Consider the following 21,939-nt stretch of genomic DNA (forward strand, 5'->3'; position numbering starts at 1 on the left):
TGGCCTCAAGTATGTGAAGACACACGCAAGACCACACACCTTGTATTGATAAAATCACCATACCACATTGTATCGTTGTATCGTTGGTAGACGGTGCTAGGTGGAGCAACTATCCCTTGTCAAGGGCCACGCGACCTCGCGGAAGAGCGACATTCAACAACATGGTGCAAGCAAACCATACGACACGTTTGGCACTTTATGACTATCCTTATAGAGATGTCAAGCTATGCGATATATGGATTTTGTCATTCACCTAAGCATCTCATATGTTTTTCTTGGTTAATGTTGTATATTTTTGGAGCTTCTGTATGATAACTAGTGCCAAATTAATGTATACACAAAATTTAAATCCTCCATAATTCTTAATTTTTTGAATGACGACATAATCTTCAAAACATATCCTTCACTACGGTTTTAATTATAATATATAAAAAGTAATTATTTTAAATTTCTAAAGTACTTTTAAAGACCAATCTATACTCTGTGCTCAACTGTCTTAAAATAAATATTGTAAAAATTATTGATACTAAAAAATTATATTGTTTGAATTTGATTTTGTTAAAAACATCAGATATAATGGAACTGGAGGGAGTATGCAAGAGGTTTATATTACATTTCATACCATTCTAAACACAATAGCAAGTACTAGTAACCATGTTCGATATCTGCGGAGATAATTTACTCAAAATTCTCGCTGCTCAAATTAACAACTCAAGTTTCGAAGGAAGAAAAAGAAAAACATATGCTCTCGTCCTTGGGGCCTTGGCTGCCACTTGTGCTACGAACAGAGTCACAAAGTCCGTCCGCGGCAAGCGTCACTACTCTTATGTACCCACAGGGACGGCGGCAGCATCACCGGCGAACAAACAGCTCACCCCGCCACGGCCCACGCCGGCGCCAGCGCCGCCACCGTCATCGAGGAGCGCCGCTCTAGACCTCGTCGGCGGGCGCTGGGCGATGTATCCGGATTCCGGCGATCGAGCTTGGCGCTGATGGCATCCATGGCGCCGTCCATCGCCGCCGATCCCCTCTCTCGCCGGCGACACCTCCCTGCTAATCGCGACATGGAAACCCAACTTGGAGCAAATCATCTGACCCCACATGTCAGTGTAACTAACAGGCCAAGTTCATGGGCCACTCTACTACGTGGGCTCTACGAAGTATTTAGGCCCAAGCGGTGGGAAGTAGCAGCGCAGGTTGCCGCCGCTTGGTTTTGCTGGGAGAGTTTAGTACCACCTCGCCCGTTCAGCTAGTTGAGGCGGTCGCGGAAGCTATAAAACGAGGCGGAGGGCTCCGTCCCAAAGCATACCTTTCTCGGCCTTTTGGCTAAGATCAAGTGTAGTATCTGTTCTTATCAGTTTAATATCTGATATGTGGGCCATGTGTCCACTTCGATATTAAATTTATTTTTTATGGGGGAGGGCCCACTACAGTGGCTTGCCACTGGGGTCCTCGCGTGTCGCCCAGGCGTTGCACTACAGCCTGGGCCTGGCGCACCCCAACCAAATCAAATTTAGAATTTTAATCCTGTAATTGAAAATTTGGTAAAATACTCCGTAATGACTCTAATCCAAAATAAAAACCGTTCAAGTTTATCGGAATGCCCGAACCAAATCAAATTTAAAATTTTAATCATGTAATTGAAAATTTGGTAAAATACTCCGTAATGACTCTAATCCAAAATTAAAACCGTTCAAGTTTCTCGGAATGCCCAAACCTGATCATCTAGGGCTTGGCATCACTGTGCTTTTATCAGAAAACTTGCAGCCAGTATATAGTACGACGGGAAAAATAATTCTATTCCCTTGTTTATTTTCCTTCTATTTATTTTTAATTAATTATTACATCGGAGTGAAGTTCTGTATTTTTAAAAGTAAAAAATAATTACATCAGTAATAGATAAAGTGAAAAAAAATTGTTTTCAAGTACTGTATTTTTAAAAGTAAAAAAAAATTACATTAGTAATAGATAATGTGAAAAATAAATTATTTTGATAAGGAGGAAGTAGAAATGAAGATGTTAATGACCAACCATTCTTCAACCCAAATATACATTATTTAATATTTACGAGAGATGCTAAAATTATTTATATATTTTAAAATGGAGGGAACACAATATTACAACGGAATTATGGCGGCACTTAAATCTTCTGTGTGTCAATTACTAAAAAAAGTATGTTCAAATTAATATTAACTCAAATTTCAAGGAATTCAAACAAAATGGAGACAAAATGCTGTCGTATTCCGAAGTTCATGTTCCCTTGGGCCGTGGCCCGTGGCCGCCACCCGAGAGCATCACACTGAACAAGTACCACTCCCACTGCCGGCGCTGCCCCCACCGGCGGCGGCAGCGGCGGCGGCGGAGGCCATGGCTGAGCTGCGGCATTCGACGGTGGCGGCGGCCGCGGCCCGCTCCTCCAACTCCCCCGCGAAGCGCGACTCCGACGCCTCTGCCGCCTCCTCCCCCTTCGCCTCCACCTCCTCCGCGCGCGGCCGCGGCGGCGGCGACGACGACGACGGCAAGGATGCGCACCGCTCCTCCCCTCTTCTCCCTCACCACCACAAGCGCCTCGGCTTGCCCTCTCCCCTCCGCTCGCTCCTCGCCCTCGAGGACCCCAGGTCCCCCTCCGCGTCCTCCTCCTACCGGATCTTGCTCGCCCTCCTCGCGTTCCTCCTCCTCGCCGCCGCCTTCTCCGCGACCTCCGTTTGGTCCCGCCTCGTGAGTTCCTCTCCTCTTCCGAATTTCGGTTTTCATCAGACTCGCAACTTACCAATGCTTCCTGTTTTTGATCCTAGAATGCGCCCTACTTGTGCCAGAAGGATGGGATCACGCTGCACTGCCCTGAGGTGGAGTGTTCTTCATCTGCACACGCAAAGTTTCAGTGAATGTTGGTGTGCGTCGGGAGATTTGGTCTAAATAATTTGTTTGTTTTGGGTGCAGACGAAGGAAGTCCCCTCCCTATGGGAGAATCCACGTGCTGCTACCACGTCCTGGAAACCCTGTGCAGAGCGCCGCAGCAATGAACCATCAGGCAAGTCCAGCACTCGCATCGCGATAGGCGACAATGCAGCATCTTCACATAGTTTAAAGGAGTTGTAATCTTCATATCAATCAGTCATTTATCCAAAATTCTTTGGGCCCTGAGTGAACTAGATGGTACTCCGTACATAATTTGTCAAACCAGCTAAAATCTGAATTTCCAGTTTTATTTTGAGATTAGGTTGAACTGTGATCCGTAATTTGATGCTAGGTCGCTGGTTTATGAGACATGATCCATAGTTCCATTTCAGATGATTGGTTATGAAACGGCATATGGTGATTTTAATCCGTGTTAACTGTTACAAAAAATTTCAGACAGAAGTTAGGTCGAGATCCATTGTTTCATATAATGTGGTTGATTTATAAGAAAACATATGGCATATTTATTCCATGCTAATTATTGAGACATTGCATATGAGATGTGAGGGTAAATTTAAAATGCAGTTCGCATGCACCTTTTTCGTTGTTAGTGAGCAATATGAGTACATGGGTCAAAATTCATAAATAGGATACTTTCCTTGTAAAGTACTTTGCTAGGTCTAGTTAACTCTATTTAAACGTAAGCTGGTCTTTCTTCTTGCCATGTTTCTTATACTGTCTCTTAATGATTCATTGCAAGCAAGCTTTCTTCAAACTGTGTATACACACACACTTTTGTTTTGTACAATTGTGCCTTCAACAATCATTGAATATCAGTTTCTTGTCATGAGTGACTATAATATATGTCTATATCACGCAGATGTCCCACCTGAGAATGAAACCTCTGGATATATTTTTATTCATGCTGAGGGTGGACTGAACCAACAGCGTATAGCTGTATGTATGCTCTTCTATTTCTCCCAGGCTTCCTCTCCTTATTTTGTCTCAGTGGTTGAGTGCTAAATGTTCGTTTAGATCCTGCAACGGTTTGCTGCCTAAGCATATATTTATCACAATATAATAATGTATACCAGATCTCGTTATTTGAGAACTATTTATCTTATGAGATTAGTTGTTGCAAAAGGACAATTACAGTAGCCTTTCAGAATAATCTATAATTCCTCTTGATAGCATGGTTGCATGAGTTTATTATGATCTACTAAAAGCTGGATTAAGAAAAATATATGTTATCTTGCTGTTTAATACTATTTAATTTCCCCTAGCCCACAGTATTGGATAAGTCTTTGTGGTCCTTGGTCGTGATTCTTCTTTTTGCTTTTGGGTAGTTTCACCTTTTTCAGGACAACATCTACCCTTTAGCATATTTTTCAGTTGCTAGGACAGCTGCGGTTAGTAGGACAGCAGCAGTTAGCATCTCCTTTATGCCTCCTTTATGCTTTATTCAGTTTGGATGCCCTCTAGGACAGCATCCCATTCAAATTTCGAATTTTAGACTAGGAGGGTGCAGCAATAGGCTAGCAGCCAGCTATGGCTATATATATGTATCCAACCTCCCTCGGGTAGGCATGGCTTTTGTGTTTTGTGAATGAAGAAAACCAGAAAATTGCCCCATCTCGAGTGCCATCCTCTTCTCAATGAGAGTAACCATTGAAATTCTAACATCCGGTATCAGAGCCACACTTTCCTGTAGGCTAAACATCTCTTGTTCCACCCCTTCCCAAGCTCGGTTGAGCTCTCAGCCAGCAGCAGCAGCAGCACCGGTTGCTCCTCCTTCCCCTTTCCCTTCCCCCTCTCCACGCAGCAGCCCCCCGGAGGTGCGCCATGTCCGACGCTCGGTCTCGGCGTTCGGTCGCCTCGAGCACTCGGCGTCAGCAGGACGCCGAGCTCACCGCAGCAGAAGAGCGCAGGCGAGCAACGGCTCAGACCGCTGCAGCAGCAGCGAGGGCGGCTAGACTGGCGGCAGCGGAGTTGGCAGCAGCCAGGGCGGAGGCGGAGGCGGAGGCGGTGGAAGATGCGGCACGTGCGGCGGAGGTAGAGGTTGAGACCTTGCGCAGCAGCATCAACGGCTCCATCGCCGGCGACATCACCGCCGACAGGGAGCTTGAGGAGCTGGCAAGAGGAAGGGCACGGGAGCAGGCAGAGCGGTGGGCAGCAGCCCACCTCCACGGCGGCGGCGGCGGCCCAAGGGACCGCGCACCCGTCGATGGGAACCCAGACGGGCGCGGGCGTGCCGGCGGCAGCCCGGAGCCCGCACGCGGCCCTCGCAGGCAGCGCGGCTCTCTCTCCCCTGACCGGCGCCATGGTCACCACGGCGTCCAGACAGTGGTCAGGGACTTTGGTCCCGGCGGTGGGTGGCCTACCCTCACCAAAACCAACTACATCGAGTGGGCCGTGGTGATGAGGGTGAGGCTCCAGGTGCGGCACATGTGGGAGGCAGTCCGGTACGGCGACGTCGACTACGACGAGGATCGGCGGGCACTGGATGCCCTCATCGCTGCAGTCCCGCCCGAGATGCAGTTCTCGCTTTCCTAGAAGCGGACTGCAAAGGAGGCCTGGGACGCCATCGCTGCGGCACGCATCGGCAGCGACCGCGCCCGCAAGTCCACACTGCAGGCACTCCGCAAGGAGTGGGAGAACCTGGCCTTCAAGCCAGGTGAGGATGTTGATGACTTTGCTCTCCGTCTCAACACTCTCTTGCAGAAAATGGTGCAGTACGGCGACAACACCTACGACGAGGAGAGAGCTGTCGAGAAGCTCTTCCGCTGCGTCCCTGAGAAGTACAGGCAGATCGCTCGCTCGATCGAATCTCTGCTGGACCTCTCCACGATGTCGATCGAGGAGGCGTTAGGTCGCCTCAAGGTCGTCGATGGTGATGAGCCACAGCCTCTCTCGGGGCCCATCACCATCGGCGGGAAGCTCCATCTCACTCGGGAGCAGTGGGAGGCCTCTCAGGGTGACGGGAGGAAGGGGGAGTCATCTTCCCCGACAGGCGGCCGTAAGCCGCGCAAGGCGCGGGGAGGTGTCCAGCTACGGTGGGCGCGAAGACGTGCCGAGGGTGGCGCCCGCAGAGGCGCCCAGGGCGTTGCCACCGGCAACCACAAGCCGGCACGAGACGACGCCTGCCGCAACTGTGGCAAGCTTGGCCATTGGGCCAAAGACTGTCGACAGCCACGACGCGGCCAGGCCCACGTCGCACGGGTGGAGGAAGAGCCGGCTCTGCTCCTGGCTCACGCAAGCATCGAGCTACCTCCAGCGGCACCGGCCGCAGCGGCTTTCCTCCACCTTGATGAGCCGAAGGTACTCGTCTCCCTCTGCAACGGCTCCAGCAACGACAAGGCTGATGGGTGGTACCTCGACACCGGCGCCACCCATCACATGACCGGCCGACGGGAGTTCTTCACCGAGTTCGACTCCAGCGTCCGAGGCTCCGTCAAGTTCGGGGACGCCTCCGGCGTGGAGATCAAGGGTGTTGGCTTCGTCACCTTCACCGCCAAGTCCGGTGAGCACAGGCTGCTCACCGGAGTCTACTACATCCCCGCGTTGAGGAATTCTATCATCAGCGTGGGACAGCTGGATGAGAACGGCTCACGCGTGTTGGTCGAAGACGGACTCATGAGGATTTGGGATCGCCGTCATCGCCTTCTTGCCAAGGTAACCAGAGGCACTAATCGACTCTACATCCTCAGCGCGCAGGTCGCACAACCAGTTTGCCTCGCCGCTCGTCGGGACGATGAGGCGTGGCAGTGGCACGAGCGCTTCGGGCACCTCCACTTCGAGGCCCTGAAGCAGCTCAGTGCCAAGGAGATGGTGCGAGGCATGCCGTGCCTTGACCACGTGGAGCAGCTCTGCGACGTCTGCGTGGTGACGAAGCAGCGGCAGCTCCCCTTTCCCCAGCAGACGAGCTTCCGAGCCAAGGAGCGGCTCGAGCTCGTGCACGGGGACTTGTGTGGCCCAGTGACACCGGCCACACCAGGAGGACGTCGTTACTTCCTGCTGCTCGTCGACGACCTCTCCCGCTACATGTGGGTGATGGTCCTCGGCAGCAAGGGAGAGGCTGCGGACACCATCAGGCATGCGCAGGCTGCTGCAGAGGCGGAGTGCTGCCGCAAGCTGCGCGTGCTGCGCACCGACGACGGCGGCGAATTCACAGCGGCTGAATTCGCGTCGTACTGCGCTGATGAGGGCATTCAGCGCCACTACACCACGCCGTACAGCCCGCAGCAGAACGGCGTCGTCGAGCGGCGCAACCAGACGGTTGTGGGGATGGCTTGGGTCCTCCTCAAGCAGAGGGGGATGCCGGCCATCTTCTGGGGGGAGGCGGTGGTGACGGCCGCCTACATCCTCAACCGCTCGCCTACCAAGGCCCTCGATGGCAGGACACCGTACGAGGCTTGGCATGGGCGCAAGTCGACGGTCTCCCACCTGCGGGTCTTCGGCTGCCTCGCGTTCGCCAAGGAGCTTGGCCACATCGGCAAGCTCGACGACAGGAGCACCCCAGGGGTGTTCATTGGCTACGCGGAGGGCTCGAAGGCCTACCGCATCCTCGACCCGGAGACACAGCGTGTGCGCACTGCGCGCGACGTTGTGTTCGACGAAGGGCGAGGGTGGGTATGGGACAAAGGCGGTGGACGATGGTTCGACTCCGACGTACGACGACTTCACCGTCGAGTACGTCCACTTCGAGGGAGCTGGGGGAGTAGGCAGCTCTTCTTCACCGAGCGTGTCTACCCCAGCCCCCGAATCTCCACCGACTCCGACACCAACACACCCTCGGGCCACGACTTCGACTACGACGAGCTCTTCGTCGACACCACCCCAGCCAGTGACTCCACATGCTCCAGCACTAACAACCACTCCTCCAAGCACGTCTACTCCGACGCCAGCTCGTGTTGAGCGCAGCCCGGTGGAGTTCGCTACTCCGCTCTCCCACGACGGGGAGCGCATCGACGCGTACCACGACGGCGAGCAGCTACGATACCGTACGATGGAGGATCTTCTCGGCGACCAGCCGGTGCCGGGACTGGTGCCTCGCGACCTAGAGGCGCAGTTGCACCTTGCGTGCGACGACGGTGAGCCTCGGTCTTTTGCAGAGGCCGAGAAACACGCGGCATGGCGTGCCGCGATGCAGTCGGAGATGGACGCAGTTCAGGAGAACCGCACCTGGGAGCTTGCTGACCTCCCTCGTGGTCACCGCACGATCACCCTTAAGTGGGTGTTCAAGCTGAAGAGGGATGAAGCCGGAGCCATCGTCAAGCACAAGGCTCGCTTGGTGGCACACGGTTTCGTGCAGCAGGAGGGGATCGACTACGACGATGCCTTCGCTCCCGTGGCACGGATGGAGTCCGTGCGACTCCTTGCGCTGGCTGCTCAGGAAGGCTGGGGCGTCCATCACATGGACGTCAAGTCGGCGTTTCTGAACGGCGACTTGAAGGAGGAGGTCTACGTGCACCAGCCGCCGGGATTTGTGATCCCCAGCAAGGAGGGCAAGGTACTACGCCTGCACAAGGCCCTCTACGGCTTGCGGCAGGCACCGAGGGCGTGGAATGCCAAGTTGGATTCCACGCTCAAGGGGATGGGCTTCGAGCAAAGCCCGCACGAGGCGGCCATCTACCGGTGGGGCAATGGAGGAAATGCCTTGCTGGTGGGTGTCTACATTGACGACTTGGTGATCACCGGCACCAAGGATGCGGAGGTCGCGGCGTTCAAGGAGGAGATGAAGGTCACCTTCCAGATGAGTGATCTGGGGCCTCTCTCCTTCTACCTGGAGATCGAAGTGCACCAGGACGACTCCGGGATCACGCTTCGACAGACCGCCTACGCCAAGCGCGTCGTTGAGCTGGCTGGGCTCACCGATTGCAACCCAGCTCTCACTCCGATGGAGGAGAGACTGAAGCTGAGCCGCGACAGCACGGCGGAGGAGGTGGATGCTACACAGTACCGGCGTCTTGTGGGGAGCCTTCGCTACCTCACCCACACACGGCCGGACTTGGCCTTCTCCGTCGGCTACGTCAGTCGGTTCATGCAGCGACCGACGACGGAGCACCAGCAGGCTGTGAAGAGGATCATCCGCTACGTTGCAGGGACTCTCGACCACGGTCTCTACTACCCGAGGTGTCCTGGCAAGGCACACTTCGTCGGGTACAGCGACAGCGACCACGCCGGCGACATCGACACCAGCAAGAGCACGAGCGGGATTCTCTTCTTCCTCGGCAAGTGCCTCGTTAGCTGGCAGTCGGTCAAGCAGCAGGTGGTGGCCCTGTCCAGCTGCGAGGCCGAGTACATGGCGGCCTCCGCCGCTTCGACCCAGGCGCTCTGGCTTGCTCGACTACTTAGTGATCTCCTCGGCAGAGACACTGGAACGGTGGAGCTCAGGGTGGATAGCAAGTCCGCTCTGGCCCTGGCAAAGAACCCCGTTTTTCACGAACGGAGCAAGCACATCTGGGTGAGGTACCACTTCATCCGAAGCTACTTGGAGGAAGGGAGCATCAAGGCGAGCTACATCAACACCAAGGACCAGCTTGCGGACTTGCTCACCAAGCCTCTTGGGAGGATCAAGTTCCTCGAGCTCTGCTCCAGGATCGGGATGGCCCAACTTCCCCACAAGACGACGCACAAAACTTAGGGGGAGAATGTTGGATAAGTCTTTGTGGTCCTTGGTCGTGATTCTTCTTTTTGCTTTTGGGTAGTTTCACCTTTTTCAGGACAACATCTACCCTTTAGCATATTTTTCAGTTGCTAGGACAGCTGCGGTTAGTAGGACAGCAGCAGTTAGCATCTCCTTTATGCCTCCTTTATGCTTTATTCAGTTTGGATGCCCTCTAGGACAGCATTCCATTCAAATTTCGAATTTTAGACTAGGAGGGTGCAGCAATAGGCTAGCAGCCAGCTATGGCTATATATGTATCCAACCTCCCTCGGGTAGGCATGGCTTTTGTGTTTTGTGAATGAAGAAAACCAGAAAATTGCCCCATCTCGAGTGCCATCCTCTTCTCAATGAGAGTAACCATTGAAATTCTAACACACAGAATGATCATACAGACTTCTTGAGCAGCAGTCATTCGTGTCCTAGGATGGCATTGAGTTCCAGTTAAAGCAGATGGTCTGCATGTTAATTTCACTCATCTCTTGTTTTTTCAGATATGTAACGCTGTTGCAATTGCTAAGATAATGAAGGCAACGCTTATTTTGCCAGTTCTAAAGCAGGATCAAATATGGAAAGACCAGACGTAAGTTTTCAAGTCTAGTGTCTTCTACTTGTCTGTTTCCCTTATGATAGTTAGTGGGTAGTTATATGTTACAAAATTTGCTTCGCTAAATCTCTAATGAAGTGCCCTGCAACTCAGGAGTCAACACACTGTCCACTTAGTATGTGAGAGTTTAGAAATGCAGAAAAAATTGTGTTCTGCCTTGATTTCTTATTTATTCTCATAAATCAAAACAGTTGTCTTAATCTTTCTAATGTTGATGCATTTATGTTGAACAGTTCAGCAGCTGCTGTGGAAAATAAAATTGACTAACTTTTCTGCATAAGTGCGCTTCAAATGTAGTTGTTTCTGATACTTAAAATGAGCATTGTAGTGTTGCACCCTCAGTTATTTTCCCTGAAAAATTCATGACCACTGTAATGTTTCTGATAGTATGCTTACAATGACCATTGTAGTGTTGCACCCTCAGTCATTCTCCCTGGAAAACTCATAACGACTGTAATATAAATTAATTTCTGGCTAGTAAATTAGATAAGGAAACATTTTTATTTTGTGTTGTCAATTTTACCAAGCTAGTACATGGACATTAAGAATCCAAATCAAGGTTGTTTTTAGAACATTTCAATTTATAGTAATAATCTTATAACCGCAGAAGTTTGTGATACGTGCTTAGCTGGTGTTAAGTTCAATTCCATAATGGGTACTGAGTCCCATACCTGGAATAATTGCTAGTTGCATAGAGTCATGAACTCATGATTTTCTTAGTTGCAGTATTTTCTGATTCGTTTCCTTTATATGCATTGTGTTTTGGCATCAGTAATTTTTAAGCACATGTATCTTATGTGCAGGAAGTTTGAAGATATCTTTGACGTGGATCATTTTATAAACTATTTGAAGGATGATGTGCGCATTGTCCGAGACATTCCTGACTGGTTTACAGAAAAAGATGAGCTCTTTACTAGTATAAAGTATGTGCTACACTCACACTTACTCCTTGCATTTACTCTGAACTACCTTTACTTTTGGAAAATCAATGTTACAACAAGTGAATACTGTTGACAATGAGCTTGGCAAAACCATTTGCTATTTTGCTGCCATCATAGCATTTTTTCATGGATTTGGTGAAAAACCTAATACTACTTCCATGCTGTTATACTGTAATTGTCTTGTATCCTTAGCTAGAGTCATTTAAGAATACATTTATTTTATTTTTAAAGATTTTATTGTATACTCATTGGAAGTCCAGAGGACCATCTGAAATATATCCATCAAAACAGTTGTTTCCAAGATTTCTATCAGTTTTCTTGGTTGTCTTTGTTCTATCTCAAGATGATGGGAGAGTACACTTTCATATAACCGTTATAGAATTGATATTGTCATCCCAAAGTCCAATTTAAATCCCCACTGCCTACAGTTTAGTGGAACCAAGTATCCTGTGACTATCTTCTTACCACGAAGTGAAGATCTATGATTAAAACGTGGATTATTTCTTTTTGTGAGCAAAAATGGTTGGAACTGTTCAAAGTCTTTCTTTCACTAGCTGCTGTCCTGCCTTGTTCTCCCTATTAGAATTTATTCGTTTACCTTCTTAATTTCTCATTCATTGTATGCATTGATCTTCTTGTACAGTGATATATATGTTAGAGATCAACAGATTGCACTGTATTCATACCTTTTATGTATATATATTTCACTGTATTTCATTGATCTATCACAGGCGTACTGTGAAGAACATCCCAAAGTATGCATCTGCTCAGTTTTACATTGATAATGTACTCCCGAGGATCAAAGAGAAAAAGATAATGTCTATTAAGCCATTTGTCGACAGGTTGGGGTAAGTCAATAATTGACTGATGATTATTCATACATTTTATTCCGAAATCCAAAATATCAATCAAGTTCAATCAGCTCCAGCACATTATGAAGGGAACATTGTTCCCTCCTTTTTTGCTTTGTAGTTTCTGATATACTACAATTTACCATATCTTTGCATGGCATTGAACAACCAAAGCCTAACATAAAAACTTCAATTTCAGGTACGATAATGTCCCAATGGAGATTAACCGGCTACGATGCAGAGTTAATTATCATGCACTAAAGTTCCTGCCTGACATTGAAGAAATGGCTGATAAGCTGGCAGCAAGGATGAGGAACCGAACTGGCAGTGTAAATCCGTACATGTAAGCTACCTTAGAGAATACAGCCATCTGCTGCTTGCCCAACCTAACTGAAGTTGGCAACTTAAGTTCATTTCTAATCAAGTGTAGCACTTTCCTTTTGAAGGGCTCTTCATCTGAGATTTGAGAAAGGAATGGTAGGCCTGTCCTTTTGTGATTTTGCTGGGACGCGGGAGGAGAAAGAGATGATGGCTGCTTATAGGCAGAAAGAATGGCCAAGGCGCTATAAGGTCATACAGGGTCCCAGTTGTCTGATGAGTTCAGTCTTTAAACTTTGTAGATGTGAAGCACACATGCTTTAGCAATCTAACAAATTGTCTCTTTCCTGTATTCCCATGCAGAATGGGTCTCACCTGTGGCCATTAGCTCTGCAAAAGAGAAAAGAAGGCCGTTGCCCTCTTGAGCCTGGTGAGATCGCTATCATCCTCCGGGCACTGGGTTACACAAGAGGAACACAGATATACGTTGCGTCAGGGCAAGTGTATGGCGGCAAAAACAGGATGGCTCCCCTCCGAAACATGTTCCCAAATTTGGTAAGCACTAGACATTCGCACTCCCCTTCATTAAAAAAAAAACAAAATACTATCATGGCCTTCATGCTCCTGACTAGTGTAGCAGTAGTGATCACTGAACACAGAGTTAGAAAAGCTCATTCTACTAACCCTGAAAAACATCCATGAACACAGAGTTAGAAAAACTCATTCTACTGACCCTGAAAAACATCCATGGGCCTCATTGAGGCATGCTATTTTGGCCTCATGAATGTTTCTAGGGCAACTACAATGATGCCGAAAGGGTTCAATGAGGACAAAATGCTATCATGGCCTTCGTGTTACTGACTGGTGAACTCTGAACACAGAAGAGTCACAAATGCTCATTCTACCGACCCTGAAAAACCCCAATTTGGTGATGTTTTTGGGAAAAAAAAATGATTGCAGCTTTTGAAGCCAATTTTTTTGCCCTATCAAATTTTTGACAGCTTTATTAGTGTCATATGAACATTTTGTTTCTTATCAAATTGAGTATTGTAGTAGAAAAAAATAGCTCAAAACCAACCAAACAATCTCTTTGTTTCGAGATTGAGGCCATGACTGATCGGCTTGTTGGTGCAGGTAACCAAGGAGGAGCTCGCCAGCGCGGCGGAGTTGGCGCCGTTCCGGAAGCACGTGACGAGCCTGGCGGCGCTGGACTTCCTGGTGTGCCTGAGGTCGGACGCGTTCGTCATGACCCACGGCGGCAACTTCGCCAAGCTCATCATGGGGGCCCGCCGCTACGGGGGCCGCCACCGGCTCAAGTCCATCAAGCCCGACAAGGGCCTCATGTCCAAGTCCCTCGGCGACCCACACATGGGCTGGGCCGCCTTCTCCGACGACGTCGTCATCACCCACCAGACCAGGGCCGGGCTGCCCGAGCCCACTTTCCCCAACTACGACCTCTGGGAGAATCCTCTCACTCCCTGCATGTGTCCTACAGCCTGAACCCCCCTGATGAATCTTCAGGCTTGAAAGTTCAATTATACAGTTAGGATCACTGGCAGTATTGTGCTAGAACATTTTATGTTCTTGTTTTTTCGTTTTCGTTTTTTTTTTTTTTTTGCTCACGTAGTCCTATTACTAGCAGGATTTACCACCTCGATTGGTCAGCGAAATTCGAGCCCCAGCGAAGCGTACTCTTTTGCTAATTTTGAACAAACTTTAACATATTTCGAATGAATTATGACGTGAGATGAACGTTTTGAGCCAGCTCATGGTGATAGAAGTCCGCGGATTTTGCTTAAAAAATCGTCGAGATCATGAATCAAGGTGTTTTTTTTTTCCTGAAAACTATGAAAGATTAGGTAAACTACGGTCAGTAAGCTAAGATTATGAGAATCAGTTGATTGATAATCAACTTCTAAGAAAACTAAACTTTTCAGTTTTTATCTTTTATTTTATTTACTAGATTCTATAGCTAAAAAGTTCTTAAAATCTGGATAATTATAAGAAAAACTACGAGTGCAACAAGGCTTTACAAGCTTCCCAATCAGGGTACTCCACTTTCTTTTTTTCTGATCTACCAAAATGTTCACAAATTCTAGGAGGGGAGCAGACCAAACACTTAGTAACGGATAAACTGGATGAACTGGTCCTGGATTGGGCCTTCGTTGGTGAACTCGTTTTATTCTGCAGATGAGATGTGGACTACTAAAAAAAATAAAAGACAAATCTTGATTTCCGTGTCTAACGTTTGACTGTCCGTCTTATTTAAAAAAAATATAAAAAAAATTAAAAAGATAAGTCACGTATAAAGTATTAATCATGTTTTATCATCTAACAACAATAAAAATATTAATTATAAAAAAATTTTATATAAGACGGACAGTTAAACGTTGTCACGGAAATACATGGTTTGACCTTTTTTTTTTAAGACAGAGGCAGTAGGTAGTAGTTACTGGATGATTCATCACTCTTTCACTTTACTCGTTGGTTAGTTAAACAAAAGCAAAGGAAGAAGAAAAAAAAAAAGCACTAGGCTTACGTTACTACACACGCGGCAGGCAAGCAGCCCATGCATGCTTGCTGCTCGCCACGTCCTCTCAACTCGAAAGCTGTTTATAATGCAAACTCGTAGCCTCTCTCGATACCCGGACACAGATTCATCACCACTAGAATCTTCCACACAAAACTCAGTACAAGATCGGCAATGGCGCAGCAGCTGAGGACACCGGCGGCGGAGGAGGCGCTGCTGCGCGGCCACGCCGCCGGCGACAAGGACGACGCCGTCGCCGCCGCCGTCGCCGGCGAGAGCAAGGACGCGAAGCGCGCGCGGGCGGGGCTCTGCGGCGTGCTCCGGGAGCGGAAGGTGGTGGAGCTGGCGCGCGCCAAGCGGCGGCTGGTGGAGGTCCCCTACACGGCGACGCTCGCGCACACGGCGAACGCGCTCCTCGCCGCCCGCGTCTCCGCCGTCGCCGTCGCCGCGCCGCCGGGGCACTGGATCGGCGCCGGCGGGTCCATGATCCTCGAGTCCGACCCGGCCACCGGCGCCGTCCGCAAGCACTACATCGGCATGGTCAACATGCTCGACATCCTCGCCCACATCGCCGAGGCCGGCGATGACAACGACGCCGCCGCCGATGCTGCTCCCGGCGAGGCCGTCGACCTCGACCACCGCATGGCCGTGCCGGTCTCCTCCGTCATCGGCCACTCCCTCGAAGGCCTCACCCTGTGGACTCTCCATCCAAACACCAGGTAGTGTCTTCTTGAATTGCACCATACAAATTATTTAATTTCTTTCCTCGCCAAAAAGGGAAGAAACCATTATTTCTTCCTGACAAAATCAGATCATAAATAAATTGCACATTTGCACTAATTTGATTTCTCATCATCGTGGAGTTAATTAGCTGTTGATGTGTAGATAATTAGTGCTTATTCGGGTTGTAGGATTTTTTTAAGGAATTTTAACCTATATATAGAAATAGGAAAAGAATAGAAGAAATAGAAATACATGCACACTTTAATTCATAGGAATCTTTCAAGAGGTTTAAGTGGTAGAAAATTTTGTATGTTTTCTTTCTACAGCTTGTAATGAAAAATTTCCTTTTGTTTTCCTATACTCATATTCTTGTTACAAACTGAAATCGAATGACACACATAAAAAAATATTTCTTCAGAATTCAAAACCTTTGTTTTTTAGCTGTTGATACGTGTAATTGTAAAAAAAAATGTTTTTATTGACACGTTGTCGGTTGTTGTGAACTACTCCAATCTTGCTCACAAAATTAGACAATAAATAAATATAACTAATTTCTTATTCTAGTATGTGTTAAATTATAATTGTAAAATTACTTGTTAATATGTACATTTGCAATATAAGTTTGTAACAACTTTTTTTTTAAAACAACCCGCATAAGATAGTGTGAGTTTATAGACGTTTCTAATGACAGAGAGGAACAATTTCAGAATGGTGACGCAATTTACGATTGCCTTTTACAATTTGTGTTTTGTGAACTGCAAGTGTGCTGGATTGCATGGAGACGTTCAGCAAGGGGGTGCACCGCGCGCTGGTGCCGCTGGAGAGCGCGGCGGAGAATGTGGTGGCGGCGGAGCTCGTCGAGGCGGCGCCGGGGTACAGGATGGTGACGCAGATGGACGTGGCGCGCTTCCTGCGCGCGCGCGCCGCCGAGCTGGGGGACGCCATCCTGTCGCGCTCCGTGCGCGGCGTCGGCGTCGGCGGCGCCGTGCTCGCCGTGGCGAGCGGCACCAAGGTGATCGAGGCCGTCCGGGCGATGCGCGCCGCGTCGCTCGCCGCCGTCCCCGTCGTGGACGCCGCCCCCGCCGACGACGCCGACGCGCGACGGATCCTCCTCCAGCTCCAGGACGGGAGGGGGAAGCGCGTCGTCGAGACGTTCTCGGCGACGGACCTCCGCGACTGCCCCGTGGCGGAGCTCCAGGCGTGGCTGGGCGTCGCCGTGGCGGAGTTCAAGAAGAAGGTGGCCATGTACCGCGCCGGCGTTCTCGCCGCCGACGCCGACGAGGAAGAAGAGCGGCGGCGGGAGATGGTGACGTGCTCGCCGGAGAGCACGCTGGGGGAGGCGATCGAGAAGGCGGTGGCGCACCACGTGCACCGGCTGTGGGTGGTCGACGAGGAGGGGTTGCTCGCCGGGGTGGTGTCGCTGACCGACGTGCTCCGCGTCGTCAGGGAGGCCGCCATCGGCGAGGACCGGGAGCTCCACTACATCCTAAGCTAGACAACTTTTTTTTTTTGGTCGTGAAGACAAGAAAAGTATGTATCTGCACTGCAAACTGCCATGGTTGGCACAATGTGGTTGTTTTCGTGTTGTGAATTTTGCTTTGTTTCCATCAACATCAATGGATCGGTTTGGGCCTGGTATAGTTCTTAACTTTTTCTTCAAACTTCAAATTTTTTATCACATCAAAATTTTTCTACACACATAAATTTTTAACTTTCTTAACTTTTTCGTTACAATGTTCTAATTTCAATGGAACTTCTAATGTGGACTAAACACGCCCTCGGTAACACTCAAAAATAATTTTAACTAGTTCACGCCCTTGGTAACACACTCAAAAATTGTAGTTTAATTTGAACTGCACGTACATTTATTTTGGAACTATTTTGGAACCGAAGGAGTTTAATTTGAACCACACTATTGCTGTATTGCACTGAATTGCTGTATTGCACTGTAACTTAATTTTTGATGGGATTAGCTAAAAAACTGTCGAGTATTTTTTAAGGAAAACTTTCAAATCTAACTACAGTATATAATTTGACTAGAACTATATACTATAATAATAATAACTTGTATATATATATATTAAAATAATATATGCAACTTTATATCTAATAAATATAGAGATAACAATATAGTTATAGTATAGTTACACTATAGTTACAATGTAATTACAATATAACTAGAGATGTAACTACAATGTAACTAGGGTGTAACTAGAGTATAACTAACTGTAACTTGTAAACTTTTTAAAAACTTGCGAGAGATGTAGTGGCTACCATGTATATCTGGTGGGAATGAGGTCTTGGGTTCGAACCCCATGCAGCACACAAATGATAGTTATCACGTGGATTTTTTCCACCAACGCGCTAGCACTAATTTTGAGGCGAATCCGACGGTTAAAAATTCGACAGTTTTTCCCCCGTTTACTGTCGACAAAATTATAGTTATCACGTGGATTTTTTCCACCAACGCGCTAGCACTAATCTTGAGGCGAATCCGACGGTTAAAAATTCGACAATTTTTCCCCCGTTTACTGTCGACAGTAAACTAGCAATTCTGTTTTTGATTATGCACCTACAATCTCTAAGAATCTGAACTTAAAAAGCTTCTAATTCAAAAAACTCTCCAAACTATGCACCTACAATCTCTAAGAATCTGAACTTAAAAAGCTTCTAATTCAAAAAACTCTCCAAACAGACACAAAAGGGAAAAGTACACCAAGGTCCCTCAACTTGTCATCGAGTTACAAAATCGTCCCCTAACCGCAAAACCAGATATCGGAGGTCCCTCAACTAACAAAACCGTTCGCTTGAGATCCTCTGGTGGTTTTGGACCCGGTTTTGTCTGACGTGGCGGGTGAGTCAGCGTGGGCCCCATGTGTCAGGCTGCCACATCATCTCCCTCCCCCTCTCTCACTCTTCTCTCTCTGCCACATCTCTCTCTCTCACTCTTCTCTCCTCTCACTCGCTCCAGGGCGGGCGCGGCCGCTGGGGGGCGCCGGCGAGGTGGGCGGTGATGGCGACGTGGGTGGGGATGAGAACGGCGGGGGAAGGGGAGGGGAGCGAGTCAAGGGTGGTGGGGGAGACCTCGTCGGCGGCGAGGCGGCGGAGGAGCGACGGCAAGGAGAGGAGGGCGTCGGCGGCCCCCACACCCGCAACCACCTAGCACGTGCCGCCGATGCCCGGTGGTCCCTCGCGCGCCTCGACCCGTCGCGGCGGAGGGGCGACGGCGAGGAGAGGAGGGCCAGCGCCGCGGGCGCGTCCGGCAGCCAGCAGGGGAGGAGGGCCGGCGTGGCGAGCGCGGTCGGCGGCCAACAGGAGGGAGCGCGGCGGAGAGGAGGGCCGGCGTGACGAGCGGCGGTTGGCAGCCGACGAGGGAGGAGCACAGCTGAGAGGACGCCTCTCTGCTCCGCCCGCGCCCGGAGCCGCCACCGACGATGAGGACGAGTGGCGCGGCCGTCGGCGCCGCTGCTCCCTATCCGCCGCCGCCGCCTCTTAGCCACCGCGCTCGCCCGCCAACGCCGCTTCTCCACAGCCACACTCGCCCACCGAAGCCGCCGCTCCGCCATTGTGCTCGCTCGCCGACACCGCCGCTCCGCTTGCTCTGGCCGCCCTTCTGATGCGGCGGTGGCTCCTTCGGGGACGAGGCCGACAGGTTCAGATCGAACGGCAGCAGCGAGCAACGCAGGACGGGGGCCTCGTTGCCGGCGCCCGAGGTGTTGTCCTCGTAGAGCACGGAGGAACAGGAGCTGCGACGGGGAGAGCGAGGAGGCCACCGTTGTCATCCACGGCAGCAGGTGGAGAGGTGACGGAGGCCGGCGGAGTGGGAGGGCGGGCGCAGGAGGACGAGGCGGAGGCGAACGGCGCCGATAGGGAGCGCGACGGGAGAGCGAGGAGGCCGCCGCCATGGTTGCACATCTGTCGCCGCGCCGTCGGTGGCTGCGGTGGCGGTGTGGGGGGCGGCCCTCCTACTCCCATGTCGTTGCTGCCGCTGTGTCGCCCGTCGCCCATCGCCGGCCGCCCGACCTCCTCCTCTCTCGCCTCGCCCCGCCGGCCGGCTTGCCGAGACAGCCCGAGAACGGCGAGGGCGGCGTGGAGATGGGGCGGGGGTCGTTGGCTGCGACCCCGGCGCGGCGGCCTGCTCACGCGTTGCAGCTGCCGTCGCTGCCTCGTCGGCCGCCACCCTCAGCCCTGTCACGCCGCTCGTGGCCGACCCCTTCAACCGGTCACCGGCGTCGGCATCAACGGAGGAGGAGGCCGCGGCCATCGCACTCGCACAGAGAAGAGAAGAGTGAGAGAGAGAGAGGAGGAAGGGAGAGATGATGTGGCAGCCTGACACGTGGGACCCACGTGGGGCCCACGCTGACTCACCCGCTACGTCAGACAAAACCGGGTCCAAAACTACCGGAGGACCTCAAGCGAACGGTTTTATTAGTTGAGGGACCTCCGATATCTGGTTTTGCGATTGGGGGACGATTTTGTAACTCGATGACAAGTTGAGGGACCTTCGGTGTACTTTTCCCGACACAAAATCAAACTCGGCGATTGAAGTGGGGCCCACGAGGTTTGCCTTGGGCCAAGGAGAGATGAGAGGTTGGTCGTCGTCGTCTCGGTCTCCGGCAAATTTGACCGTTATTTGGCCCAGTCCATAGAATTCTTTTCCCATTGTTGCCCATATTTAAAGGCCCAGTTCTTAGCAATCCAGTCTGCGCGGGCATCGTCACGATTTGCCGTGCAACTCTAGCTCATAGTAGTACATGTCTTGGGATGTTGTTCGCTCCCCTGCAGGAAGTGCGACGGAGTGACATCGCAAGCTATCCATCGTTCCATTTCCATCCCCTTGTGACATCGGCAATTCGCAACAACAGGATACGGATGCCCCTGCCCTGCCTGCCTCGTCATCCGATCTAATCCAAGTACTATCCAACCCGCACGCCAGAGCAGAGCAAAACGCAAACGCCTCCTCCCAACCCAAAAGCGAAGTGGAGCCCCGCCCCCACATCACATCCACCTCCCGCCTGCCCGCCGCGGCGCCGGAGAGAGACCGCCAGGGACGAAGCTAGGATTTAAATTTAGGGCAGGTGGAATGAAGATAAACCATGAGACCGAATAACTAATATTGATAGTAGAGGAGGTCAAATAGTCACCGTAAAAAATAAGCAATGTGTAAACGAGTGCTTTAAGAAAAAAACTTAAATTTTAGCTCTTTAATAATATCATTGGAAGTTTGAAACTAATCTTTATTGCTAAATTCTTTTAATGTAAAATATTAAATAATCTCACAAATAAGTATCATCTATTTTACTTTTAAAAAGATGAGAAATCACAAACTAATTTTGTAGATCATGTTTATTGCTAATATTTTTACTTGCTAACTAACTAAACTGATAATACTTTCAAGCTACATAAAATAAACTTAAACTAGATAAATACTTATCTTAGCTAATTTAATATAGAGTAAAAGCATAGGGGTGTAGTGGTGGTAGTGTTTTGATGGGGGGTATTGGAGGTATGTAAGTTTCTTTGTTGCTGACGTATGAGTTCAACGAATCATATATTCACTTGTTAGTGATAAAAAGCACGATGTTTCGTGTAGGTAGAGGATCTCAATCTGCCGCGGCGCCCGTCTCCCGTCGCCTCTTCTTGTGGACCCTGGCTTCCTTGGTCTCACCCAACTTGACCGTTGCGTAGCCGTTGTACCTTTTGTACTACTGCTAGTGCGACGTCGTTATTCTTCCCCACCGGGTACCACCACCTCCAGGCTCCAGCTTCGCATCCACAAGAACCACACACACAAACAGGTCCACAACCCACAAACCCAACTCCACCTGTGTTTGGTTTCTTCTTTGATTCCTCACTGGTTTTTCCCGTGTCCCCTAGTAACTCACCACTGCAAAAGTTTTGGACTTGCATGCACTTTGGAATGTTCCAGTAGCAGTAGTAACCTATCGGTCACTGTAGTGCCAAATGACCGGAAATTCTGTTCTTTCCTTATTTGGACGTCTTCTCATTTTTTTACGTATCACTTAAAATTCATAAGATATTTTAACAATATAGATATGATATACCACTCCACAACATACAAGTTAAATTCCCCCCCCCCCCCAAAAAAAAACATACAAGTTAAATTCAACATACAAATACAAACAAAAATAATAAGTTTAACTCCGAATTGAATGCATAATTCATATAGCCAAACTTATTGTTTTTTTTTCTAATTATATTTGTCGAATTTGAACTTATATGTTTATAAAATGATATATCTATATTATCTATTTTACTGAAAATTTTGTTGTTTTTTTAGACATTATTCACAACACGAAAAGACATCCACTGAAAGGACAAAAATCCATCTCCGTATGCCTCCTTGCCTTTCACCAAATTTGGCCTAGCTTTTGATCTCCTCTTCT

The 21,939-nt window shown here is 49.5% G+C and overlaps 2 protein-coding genes and 1 non-coding gene across 3 annotated transcripts; all 3 read left to right on the forward strand.

Moving 5' to 3' along the window:
- The first annotated feature begins 1,305 nt into the window (after window positions 1–1,305).
- On the forward strand, window positions 1,306–1,502 carry LOC127764828 (U2 spliceosomal RNA). Its single transcript, XR_008015972.1, has one exon. It is a non-coding gene; the product is annotated as a U2 spliceosomal RNA (small nuclear RNA).
- A 515-nt stretch (window positions 1,503–2,017) lies between these two features.
- LOC127763332 (protein PECTIC ARABINOGALACTAN SYNTHESIS-RELATED-like) lies at window positions 2,018–14,083 on the forward strand. Its single transcript, XM_052287998.1, has 11 exons — window positions 2,018–2,718; window positions 2,796–2,846; window positions 2,941–3,031; window positions 3,779–3,855; window positions 10,057–10,145; window positions 10,973–11,092; window positions 11,842–11,958; window positions 12,161–12,304; window positions 12,408–12,531; window positions 12,643–12,834; window positions 13,414–14,083. Exons 1-11 carry the CDS (start codon window positions 2,368–2,370, stop codon window positions 13,777–13,779), a joined length of 1,722 nt encoding a protein of 573 aa, XP_052143958.1. The 5' UTR covers window positions 2,018–2,367; the 3' UTR covers window positions 13,780–14,083.
- Window positions 14,084–14,983: 900 nt separating this feature from the next.
- Window positions 14,984–17,065, forward strand: LOC127763333 (SNF1-related protein kinase regulatory subunit gamma-like PV42a). The gene is made up of 2 exons (XM_052287999.1): window positions 14,984–15,528; window positions 16,295–17,065. Exons 1-2 carry the CDS (start codon window positions 14,984–14,986, stop codon window positions 17,025–17,027), a joined length of 1,278 nt encoding a protein of 425 aa, XP_052143959.1. The 3' UTR covers window positions 17,028–17,065.
- Window positions 17,066–21,939: the final 4,874 nt, after the last annotated feature.

Source organism: Oryza glaberrima, chromosome 2, assembly GCF_000147395.1.
Source record: "Oryza glaberrima chromosome 2, OglaRS2, whole genome shotgun sequence".
NCBI lineage: Eukaryota > Viridiplantae > Streptophyta > Magnoliopsida > Poales > Poaceae > Oryza > Oryza glaberrima.

Coding starts and splice junctions, on each gene's coding strand:
- LOC127763332 (XM_052287998.1), top strand. CDS start 2,368: ATGGCTGAGCTGCGGCATTCGACGGTGGCGGCGGCCGCGGCCCGCTCC. Junction 2,719..2,795: donor CCTCCGTTTGGTCCCGCCTC/GTGAGTTCCTCT, acceptor TTTTGATCCTAG/AATGCGCCCTACTTGTGCCA. Junction 12,835..13,413: donor GAAACATGTTCCCAAATTTG/GTAAGCACTAGA, acceptor TTGTTGGTGCAG/GTAACCAAGGAGGAGCTCGC.
- LOC127763333 (XM_052287999.1), top strand. CDS start 14,984: ATGGCGCAGCAGCTGAGGACACCGGCGGCGGAGGAGGCGCTGCTGCGC. Junction 15,529..16,294: donor ACTCTCCATCCAAACACCAG/GTAGTGTCTTCT, acceptor GTGAACTGCAAG/TGTGCTGGATTGCATGGAGA.